An 11,993-nucleotide genomic window follows, 5' to 3' on the forward strand; every position below is an offset into this window, starting at 1 on the left:
TCACTGAGTTTGAGATTGCCTGGGCCAGGTATTCAAATAATGTTCAGGAGTTCCCTCAGGCCCCAGGCCATGTCCCATTCTCCATCTGTGCAAAGTGTGGCCAAGGTACCTGAGGCCTTTGCAGCATTCACGTCTGTCCAGCGAGGGAGGGAGGTGCACCACACCTTCTGCAGTTCAGCAGTGACCGCCCACTGTTGACTTTCGAGTTTGAGAAAGCACTCTCCGAATGTGTGGACTGACAAAGTCTGATCTCCCATGCGTGCAACTCACTAAGGAGGAGCAGGGCTTGCCTTCTCATGTAAACTTTCGTATGAGCACTGGTGTCCAGAGAGTGGCAGACAGCAAGAGCACTACTTAGAGAGATGGAGACAAACAGACACCAGCCCTTGGTACACACACAGAAGGATTGCCCAAAACAGTGATATGCCAGAAGCAGAGATGAAGAGACACAGAGCCAGCTCTGTACCTAAGGCTCTGGTGTCCTGAACAGTGGAGATCAACCGTAGCAAACAGTGGGGTTTTTCCCTTCTCCCCTAGCATCCGGACAACAACAGGTTCTGTGTCCCATGGAGAAAAGTATGAGCCACGTGGAGCACCTGTTTATCCTTTGGATATCCGGAGAGTTCTCAGTTATTGCGGATCCTGAGGGACACAGGAGTGTGCTGTTCAGACTGTGAAGCAGGAACCCGTCCTTGGAATTTTCAGAGCCTGGACAATGACAGCGCCTGGGGGATCAGCAGATGCAAAACCCATTACCTCCCTGGAGCGTATATGCCATGTGGGTGCGCTGTAGCCCAGGAACCCTGGAAGATGCCCTACGTTTGAGGGGCGTGTCCATAAGGGTGCCTCCCACCACTTGGACTAGATTTGGCCAGCAGCCTGTGCGTGGCTCACAGCCTAGGGATCCGCCTATTCGGCTGATTTCCCCAGGGCCCCTTCACCCTGTCCCATGCTGTCTGCCACCCCTTTCTTCAGCCTCAGGCCACCAGACACACACCAGCCCCGCTTCCCTACCATCCCCCTCACTCCCCGCCCCAAAGAGCTAGTGGGTCCCACAGGATTCCTGAAGCCTGAGCCGCATTTGCACACCACTTGTTGTGCTATTATGTCCCATCCCTTCACATCTGCCCCAGCCTCGGGTCACGACCAGGGCCAAGAGGAGTGTGAAAGGCAGTCAGAGGAATGCAGGAGCATCCTGGGACCGCAGACCTTCCGAGTTGTGAGCCCCGGTTTCAGGGCGCTGGGGTTGGTGGCCTGCCATCCTCAGGCTTTTTGAGGCTGGGACCTTGCAGCCACAAGTTGTCATGCCAGGCAAAGGAGCCACGCTATGCAGAGTGGAGGCGATGGAGGAAGGTGCACCCCTGGTGGACGGTTGGGTGGTTGTTCTAGCTGCTTGTGGAAGACGTCATGGAGGAGGTGGAGGTTGTGGCAGATGAGGAGCAGCAATAGGGCTTCTTCCAGGAGCTGAGAAGACGGTGGAGGAGCAGGGCCAGGAAAGGCCCGGGAGCGCTATTGAGCTTCCAGGCAAGACGCGCTGCGGGCACTGGCTGCCCTGCTGGTGGAACTGAGCTCTGAGCATAAGAAAAACTGCAGGGCCTACTTCCAGTTCATGTGCAAGAACCATCAGAGGAGGAAGCCTGACTTGGCTTGGAGGATCGCCATCACCTGGGCATCCCTTGCTTCTGGGCCATAGCTGTATCCTTTCTTCTGCTCTTTGAAGTCTGCTGCTCAGGAAGAGGAGGAGGCGCAGGAACTTTTCCCTCCTCCCGAGCCTGACAGGTGCTGTTGCGGAGCCATCCATCGTCCCACTGCAAGTTGATATTTTCCTTTTAGGACCCCCCTACTTCTTGAACACAGTGACCACTTGGTAGAATTACCTTGACATCACTTTTAAAACGTGGTTCCTGAGTGATGAGTGTGGGTGTGCAAGATTGTGGATGTCCACTGTGGACAGTCTGTCTCTCTGTAGGGTATAGGGCAGCGTTTTCCAGTCCTGTCCACTGGTTCTGGGACTTTGAATGGGGAGCATCCTGCCGCAGCATGGACACCAGGAGCCTTAACTTTCTCGGCTGGTGGTCAGGTCACAACTGCTCAGAACTGAACAGGATTGCTGAGGTGTGGTTGCTTTGGGCTGAACACAGTTAGCAATTCTTTTGGGATTCTTGGCTGCTGGCTCACCTTGCTTGTATTGCCAGCAGAGCCAAGATGTGTGGGACGATCCCTGAAGTAGTACCCTGGGCAGGAAGGTTCTTCATGAGAGTAACTGACAGAAACATAGTGGAGATGGGGTCTGAAGGTGGGCCCTGAAGGGACACTCGTGTGATACTACAGGGACACTGTCCTTTCCAAATGGGGATGCTCAGACTCATGCAAGCTGGCTGTGGAGCCTGAATTTGGGTCGTGCATGTAGCAGGGGACCTCCTGAGACTGTCTGTTTGGGGACTTGTGTGTCCATGAGTGAAGCAAGTCTCCATCAAATCAGCTGTGGTGGCAGCACCAGAGTCCAGGTGATACTACTAGAGGCAGTATGTATTAAGTATCTTTGTCAGAATCATCCTTTGTGAGTCCTTCCATCCCTGGCCTCCTGCTGCTCACTGAGTCTGAGATTGCCTGGCACGTCACTCCCGCCCCTTACCCTGGAAGGCCTATCATTGAAAAGGTGTCTCTCTGGGTTCCCCGTGCACCTGTGTGCTGACTTTGGGATCTTGTGTGAATTCCCACATTCACAACTCAGTGTCTCACAACCACCAAACATGCTGCGCTGGAAGTGACTTCAGGCTGCCTTGGGAAAATATGGAAGAGTTCGTGGAGAAGGTGAACAGGGAACGCCCAAGGGCAGACATGTTCCTACTGTCGCCATCTCCGACATTGCTGGCCTCAGTCCTCTTCACCTCCTGAAACACCTATGTTCGTTGTTTGCATTTGTGTCCCCGTGCTGAGCATGTGTGTGTATACACACGTGTGCTTATATATGCTGGCTGTGTTTGTGTGTGTGTGTGTCCAGCCCAGGGCAGAAGCAGAGATGAAGGTGGCAGGAGAGGAGGTGCTGAGCAACCAGAAGAGGAGTCATGAGGCGATCAGGCTGAAGGTGGTTTTGTCGCCGTATCTCTGCATTGACCCTGCCAGGATGGGAAGGAGGAAAGGATGGCCAGTGATAACTCCAGACTGTGGCTCCAGATATCTGCAATTAGACCAGATACAAAACACGCTCATCAGTTCTACCGTGTTGTTGTGTGTGTTGGGATCAGGAAGAGGGTTTGATGGTCTAAGCATTCACACAGAGCAAATCATGTGGGGTGAGGCTTTGAAACCACTGCCTGTGGAGCCTTCAGTGTGTGGGGCCATGGGCTGGCCTGTGGAAATGATGGACGTGGCTATGAAAAGACCCGGGATGGTGAGGCTAAAGTCCTGCTGAAATGGGCAGAGAGCTGAAGGAGAAGGAGTCACAGACTGCCTGCTGCACTGGAGACTTGTTCCACACACATGTGAAAAGGAGAACTGGGAAGGTCCTGGGCCAGTGCTGCCCCAGATCAGCCCAGCAGCCAGCACAGACCCTCCCTGAGGGTGGCACACACTGGCACGATATGACACAAAACATGAGACGTGCTAAAGTATGCTGTATCTGCAAAACCACAGGCATCCTAGGAGAGACATGCCTTAAGTGTGGCATGCCTCCAGGCACTTCCAGCCTGCCTCCTTGGCAGTGCCCAAAGGCGAGGAAAGCACAAGTGGGTTTACCTGTGTGACCCTATGCCGGGATATGCTTGTGAGGGAGGGAACAGAGAAAAGACAAGGGCGATGGGTAAACTGCATGTCCCAAGGGACCTCAGGAGAGTGGGAGACAGACAAGCCCCTGGGGCAGTTCAGGGCCTGCTGGTTTTCAGGGTCCAGACCTTAGGCAGTAGCAGTTGTGCCAAAGATACCCCATGGTCCGTGATGAAAGTTCTGACATGAATTACTTCTTTACATCTTTCAGGGTGTAATCCTCAGCTATCTCAGCAGAAAACCAAGACAGAGTCAGCCTTATTATGAAGACATGTGTGATTGTGGCTTTGGAGTGGGGTGCTTTGCCATGAACGCCAGTAAGATTATCAGGAGACACACCAAGGTTTTAAGATAACATATTTAAGTTCAGCTCGGACTGAAAGGACCAGCAATAGTACAAAATAAGAGCGCTGGACTCCTACCTTCTACAAGCAGGATGCAGGCTAGGGAGACTGTTTCATGTAACCATATACTAGCCACCTTTCATGCAATGGCATCATGTCAGGGGGTAGAATTAAAAAATCAGAGACTGAAGCCTAGGAAGTTTCCAGGCCTTAAATACTAATCAAAGGACTGCCCACAAGAACCCGTGGGATTTCAGAACTGCTACTATTGACTCCCATCTCCCCTCCCCTTTCTGGAACAGGAGTGTCTATGAAGGTTATCTATGCCTGACCCACCACTGTATGTTGGCTGTGAAAGTGAGCAGATTAACTCATCTCTTTTGTTCACACATCCTCAGGTCTAGAGGAACTACACTTGTATAATTTGAATTGATGTGTTGGAGACTTGAGAGGGTCCTGGACTGCAAGGAGATCAAACCAGTCAATCCTAAAGTAAATTTCTGTTGCATATTCATTGAAAGGACTGATGCTGAAGCTGAAGCTCCAATACTTGGGCTATGTGATGCGAATAACTGACACACTGGAAAAGACCATGATGTGGAAAAAAATGAAGGTAGGAGAAGAGGACAGCAGAGGATGGGATTGTTGGATAGCATCATCGACTCAATGGACTTGAGTCTGGGCAAGCTCCTGGAGTTGATGGACAGGGAAGCCTGCAGTGCTGCAGTCCATGGGGTTGCAAAGAATACGACACAACTGAGCAACAGAACACTTGAGATACTGTATACGTGGACCCTGATCCATAGCTGGACCTGACTTAAATGACAAGGTCCTGAACTTCAAGTTAATGCTGTAACGGATAAATTATTTAAAAGCATTGGCAGGAAAATGCATTTTGGACATACAAGCATGTAAACAATATCTGGCCATGTGTGTACCACGTGGTTTTCAATTATGTCCACAGTTCCTTCCTTCTCCCCTTCACATGCGTGGTGGACTTAGTGGCTCACTTCTAATGTTAGAATATTGTAGAAACGAACAATGAAGCATCTGAGACTAGGCCATAAAAGGCACTGCAGCGTCCTTGCGCATCCTCTTGGATCACACACTCTAGAAGCCAGCTTAGTCATATCTTGAGAACACTCAGGGAGCTCTTTAGAGAGGCCCATGTGAAAGAACCGAGGCTTTCTCCCAACAGCCAGCAAGCAAACTGGTTTTGACAGCTATGTGAGTAAGCCGTCTTGGAAGGAAATCCACCAGTGCATGTCAAGGCTTCAGAGGATGGCAATCTCATGAGACACTGAGGCAGAACACTCAGCTGAATTACTCCTGGATTCCCAACTTTCAGCAGCAGTATGAAAAAATATTGTTTTAAGCTGCTAGTTCTGGGTAACTGGTTATGCAGCAGTTCAGTAATGCACTGCCAACTTTGAGCAATGTCTTTATTCAGGGCTGCCTGTCCATCTAGTCCAATCTAATCCACAATCTGCTACTTCAGTTTAGAAAACATAGCCCACCCTTGATTTGACCACCCTCAGTATCAGATCACATATCATTTCACTCACCTGAATATCTCATCAGCCTTGCCTAGCCTCAGCAATGATCCTCTCAGTTGAGCCAGAATCTAACCTCACCCTTATAGTGGTCTTAATAAGCTTCCATCCACTGACACCCATTCTGTTATTGTTGTCCATTGCTTTTCAGTCTCCCATCTCTGTTTGCAATCCCATGGACCCACCCTGGTTCCTTAGCTATAACTCCCACCTGCATCCCCGCTGGAGGTAGATGTAAGCTCAATCGCTCTCCCATATTATAACACCCCACTGTAGTACTCTTACCTTGAATAAAGTTTTTCTTACCACCTTTCCTAAGTGTTATGAATAATTTTTTAACATATCCAAGTTCTGTTAGTAAGAATTATTCTCAAAGGAATATAGTTTTATACCATTACTCTTTATGCTATATTCACTTGGGAGAAAAATTTCTAGAATTAAAACATTTTATGTTTCTACCATACAAACAGAAAATATCTTTGAAAATACATTTACATATCTTAAAACATGTAGTAATCTGAAAAGGATGTGTATAAAGACATGTCATTGTATATACACACATAACCTCAGAGCTCCAAGGAAAATTTCTCAGTAAACTATAAATGAAAACATTCAGCCTGAAAATAGTGAAATCTTTGGAATCAACTTGCCAAAAATCTTAGACAATGAAATTTTAATTAAAAAATATGCATACATAAAAATATTTGGAATTCAGACAAAATTTTAAAGAAAGATAGCTCAATCCCTAAACCATCTATGGAAAAAAAAAAAAAAAAACAGAAAAGAAAAGAAATCCTGAGTATCATGTAACAACCTATAATGGAAAAGAACCTACAAAAGAATAGATAGGTATCTGCATAACTAAATCACTCCTATATACAACTGAAACTCAACATTGTAAATCAAATATATTTACAGAAAAAAGACTGTAAACAAAGCTTCTAAAATCAAAGTTATAAAGAAAAAAAAAATCCTAAAGAATGTAGAAAGTATGTATGAATTGAAACAAAAATAGAAAACAACAAAAATAAAACTTGTTGGGATAATAAAACAAGAGCTGCTTCTTGGAAAAAGAAAATCAGAAATATTGATACAACTGTGGCAAATCTAATAATGGGAGAAGGAGGTTAATTCCAATCCTACAAATGAGAAATGAAATGGGATTCTGAGAGGATAATATTCAACTCTGAGTGGAATCACTTTTGTTTCAGGAAAGGTCCAGTCAAGCAAAAACCTGGGGAAAGAAAGGGAAGGAAAGAAAGAGGAAGAGAGACAAGGGAAGGAAGAGAGACAAGGGAAGAAAGCAAGACAAAGAAAGGAAAGGAGAAGGAAAGAAAAGTAAATGTCTCAACAAATGTTGTAAACTATCCAATAAAACAATTCTCTTCAAGATCTAAAAACAGAAACGGAAATTTATTAAGCCAGATACTCATTGCTTCTGATGGTACTCACAACAAGAAAGCCCATTTACACATCACTGTTTAGAAGTTTAGAACTGGCCAATACAATATGATTATTTAAAAAAAGAAAAATATGCCATGTTATTTGTAAAAAGACAGACAGCAGAAATAATTTTTTAAAAATTATTTCTACAAATACTAATTTTACTTACAATATTTTGGCAACATTAATAAAACAATAAATTTTACCTGAAAGAACAAGCAAAGCAGACAAGGAAATTCACAAACGGCAGTAACGAAATAGTAATCTTGACAGATATTCAACATATTTGTAAAGAAAACAAAGTGTCATTGTGTGAACAAAATATAGAGGTATCAATAGAAAAACAGAGGAAGCTCCTGAAAGAACTCAACTCACTATCAACTATCTTTTATTTGCAGGCACAGAAACTGACTCAAGTTAATTCTAAGCAGCAAAGCCCTGATGTTATTATCTCTTCCTTTTTTTTTTTGTGAAAATTTAGGAAATTTAGGCTGGAGAAGGAAGAAGAGGATAGAGACTTCAAGTGCCTTTAAGGAGGAGGAAAGAGAGGGGGTTGAAGATTTGATTGCGTTATTTGAACAGCATTGGTGAAGCTCAAACAAGGGAGGGAGCAAGCCATGCAGGCCTACGGGAAGAGCATTTCCAGAATAACAGCACTTGCAGTCTCTGGATCCGGAAGAAATGGAATTTGATGAAGGAAAACCAAGGCCAGTGTTGTCAAAAGGAGAACATTAGTAGGGAAAATAGCAGAGCAGAAGGACAGAGAATGGAAGAGAGGAAGCAGTCAGGGACCATATTGCTGGAACCTTTTAATCTGGCAATAAATACAACTTGTACTCCTTAGGAGCATACTTCACAGCAACTAACAGTAACAGTGTTGATAATACTAAGCAACAATAAAAACACATAACGAAAACATGCCTTATTTTTTACTATAGAAAACGAAGAAAGGAGATAAGAATACAATAGTCTGCATATTTATTTATACATAGAGTTTTCACCTGAGACCAGAACACACACACACACACTCTTTATACAACTAAAAGTGGTTTAAGCTGACACTCAGCAAAGAGCTTTGGCCCAAGTAAACTAACTGGAAAGGCCTAGGAAAATATTCAAAGTGCAAATAAATCAATCAAGCTTTGAGGAAATAAACACAATTTATTTGAATTTGAATTTACACTCAGGAAATTACCTAAAATGGAGACAATAGATTCACTAGAGCTTAATCATCTGTAGTCCTTCCTCTTCAGTTCTGAGAGGGATACTAACCCCTTGGTGATTAGCACTTTCCAGCATTTTGTGAAAGCTTAGAGGACTTAAATAAATTGAGGCAGGGGAGAGAGGGGAGAGACAAAGAGGAGGAGAAAGGAAGAGGAAACAGACGGATTTCTCCTGGCACAGGTCTACAGACAGGATCCCAGCTTCCTTGAATGGTGCACAGAGATTGCTAGGTATCTGTGCCAGAAGTGGAGAAGGGGTGACATTCAACTCCAGGAGGAGATTCAACTCCAAGAACCTACGGAGGCAGCCAAGTGTACTGATGTTCAGGAACCAATACTTAGAGGGTACCCCAGAGGTCTGTAAAGAGCCCTTGGAGACCGCAAGAAAAAAGGTTTCCACATGTATAATCACAGATTAGTTGGTAGGATAGATTAGAGGAAGGAAAACTCTATGACCTGACAATTACTGAAATACATGAGACAATTCTTGCACATCAGACTGTGTCAAGAAAGACTGAAACTCAATTAGTTTGATACAATGGGAAATTACACACGCAGAGAATTAGCTGTTAACTGTACTACATTTGTGTCCAAGGCAAGATAAGATACAAAACTGAAATCTTCACGTGTTCAACTAGGGTAAGACACATGTAACTGGAAAAGGTAAGGACGAGTTCTAAAAAGGGTTTAATCACCCTGGACTATTTTCATCCACTATATTTACTATTCTTGGACAACTCCATTGTAGCTTAAGGGTAAGAGAACTCAATTTAGCCCAGTTCAAAAGCTGAACAGATTCCCTGTGTTTGATCCTTTTCAGTTAAAACTATGGGTCCAGCACAAATCAAAGTGCACGTCAAGGCCTTTTTCCTTTGGGAATTTTAACTTGCTTTGCTACTGTGTCTGACAGGGATATGCCTACCTCATTGTGACTACAGGCCAGCCAAATGGCAAAGGGGATGGAATGAATCAAATTCCCCTTTTGATCACTCAACTGGAGGTCCACAGGCACCAGGTCTCATTCTATTAACTATCTCTGCTTCTCCAACTGCAGTCAATGATACACAGGGCCTGCTTGATGCTTGCAAGGCTCTCTCACCAAACACAGGCATTTTAATGGCTGGCTTCCTTGAGATGTCCCTGGGCTAGGTAAAAGCACTCTGAGATAGTGTTCCTTCTACCTTGGCTCTATGCCTGGAGTGAATGTATGCCTCTTCCTCAGCTGGGACAAGAAGCCACAGCTCTTCACTGATTAAATCCCGTGTCTGGTCCAAACTCACATCAGAGCTTCTCCATCAACTTCTCCACTGCATGCTTTCAGAGCCAGGTTATCTTAGATCAGCCCAAGAGGCACTTCAGAGAGTGACATTCAAATCTGGCTATATAGCTGATACTGAGATCTTCAAGGCATGAAAACAGTTGAAAACTACGTTGCTAAAACACTCTACAGATTATATGTATAGTAGAGCTTTCGAACTTACAAGTAACATCGAATACCAAAATAGGTTGTTACTTTTCCTTTCTCCACTTCTCTCATTCTCTCTCACACACACATGCACACATTCTTTTTACATGTTAAGACAATTTTATGAAAAACAGATAATAGATTTTTAAATAACATCTCAATATGCAGATCAAACAAAATTGTACTTCCTGTATTTAAAACAAAATCACATAAATTACCCATCGCTTTCCCTATATTTGATATTACAGAATAATGCTATAATTTGATCTTTTTGTTTTTAATGGGGTTTTTAACTTTGACTGCAATACTTGCTTCAGACTTACTGAAAGCTGAATTAACTTTTTTTTTCTTTTTTTGACCTCCTACTTTTAGATTTGATGGGTGATGATTCAAAATCAGATGTGTTCACAGTAATGGATGCTATTTCCACCAATCCTGCTTGAAGGGGTTCCAGTGATACCTGAATAACAACTTTTGTTTCAGGAGACAATCCTTCTAGCTGCTTAGGCTTCTTAAACATTTGATGACACTGGGTCTTGTGCTCCCTTTTCTCTTTGAAAGTTAAAAACTGTAGCCGACATTTGGAACACTGGTGAAAACTCTTTTCCCAGTGCCCTCTATGATGACGTCTGTATGCTGTTGCAGTCTTAAAAATTTTGAGACAAAACGGGCAAAGTAAATTCTTAGTGTTACCATGGCATGCTCGGAAATGTGCATCCACATCTGCAAAAAATGATGATCTGTAACTGCAAACCTGGCATACATAGGGCATTTCACCAGGCTTATGATTGTCTTTCATGTGCTCTAAGAGAACCTGATCTGTCTCAAAGGACAACTCACAGATCTGACAGACTGCGGAGGGCCCCTGGGGAGTGTGGACACTTTCAATGTGACACTGCAGCTGGAAGGGAGTAGGAAACTGGCGGAGGCAGTGCTGGCAGGTGGTGTGGTTTTTCCAGCTGTCAAGTTCCAAATGGCGCTTCATGTGATTCATAAACTTGACATTTTTTAGAACTTTCAAGCAGCTGAGGCATTTAAACGCTGTGTGGGTCTTCGGTTCTGGCTGCCCAACTCCTATAAGCTCTCCATAGTAGAAGTCACGAAGTAACACAATCAGATTTCCTTCTGTGGGATCAACAATCTTGTTTGGACTTGCTAAACTTGGAAAATCAGTTTTTGTCAGTCCATTTTCCCCTAAAGGTCTTACAAGCTTGCAATGAACACCGTCCTTTGGAAAAGGTGTCGGACAAGGTTCTCCATTCTGAGCGTGGCTTAGTGAGGTATGGACACGGTCTGGTGTGCTTTGCTGAGTGGGCACTGTATGAAAAATACCTGAAGGGGAAAAACCTAAAGAATGTTCCCCTATAATGCCATCACTGAGCTTAGGCCTTCTGGGATTTCTGCTATTTGTTTCACAAGTGGAAAGTCGCTTTGATACATGAGGACTTTTATTCATATCTCCTGCAGAAACTGCTCTTTCTACTGGATGCTGACATGAACTTGTGAAGGTAATCAAAGAAGAACATAACTCCTTTGAAAAGCAATTAGGTACTATCTCTGGTGAAATATTTTTATAATCAGCTTTAGACGGAGGTTCAGTAATAATAGGACTATCTGCTGATCTTGGTTCAGAGTCAGAAACTGGCAAGACAGTCTTTGCTTCTGATGTAGGAGTCACATGACTAACAGGCTGTAATCTGTGAGCCTTACCTTTCCTGAAATGAGCATACCTTTTTCTCCTTGAACAAGAACCTGGGGTATCTCTGTTCAGTATGTTTGAAATGACTGGTTTTGAAGCTGAGGTCATCCCAACAAAGATCACGTCAGCATCTTCATTTACATCTTCCACTCCAACCAAGATCAGTTCATCATCATCATCACCGACTTGTTTGGTTTCTCCCTCCCTTTTCCGTACTTCTGGCTCTTGTTCTTCTTCACATAACATACATGGTAGTTCCATATTTTTAATACTTTTTTATTCTTAGAGAGTGCAGCCACAAGTCCCAGTGCTTCCTTTATACAAACTGCCACCTAAGGATAAACATACTACATATTAGTTAAGTACAGAAAAATGGGCTATTTGATTATCTCCACAACTCTACAGTAGTTATAAACACCCTTATCTTACAGACAAAGACACTGGAGTGTCAACGAGACGCAATGACAGCTGAAAAACCAATGACTACAAGTCTACATGGCT

General features: G+C 44.1%; 1 protein-coding gene across 1 annotated transcript; it reads right to left on the bottom strand.

Annotated features, from left to right (window-relative positions):
* Positions 1–10,148: 10,148 nt before the first annotated feature.
* LOC108634940 (zinc finger protein 280B-like) lies at positions 10,149–11,753 on the bottom strand (the record flags this gene model as incomplete). Its single annotated transcript, XM_018045260.1, has 1 exon — positions 10,149–11,753. A coding segment is annotated over exon 1 (1,605 nt), but the record flags the coding sequence as incomplete, so codon positions are not given.
* Positions 11,754–11,993: the final 240 nt, after the last annotated feature.

The sequence above is a fragment of the Capra hircus genome, unplaced genomic scaffold (assembly GCF_001704415.2).
Source record: "Capra hircus breed San Clemente unplaced genomic scaffold, ASM170441v1, whole genome shotgun sequence".
Classification (NCBI taxonomy): Eukaryota; Metazoa; Chordata; class Mammalia; order Artiodactyla; family Bovidae; genus Capra; species Capra hircus.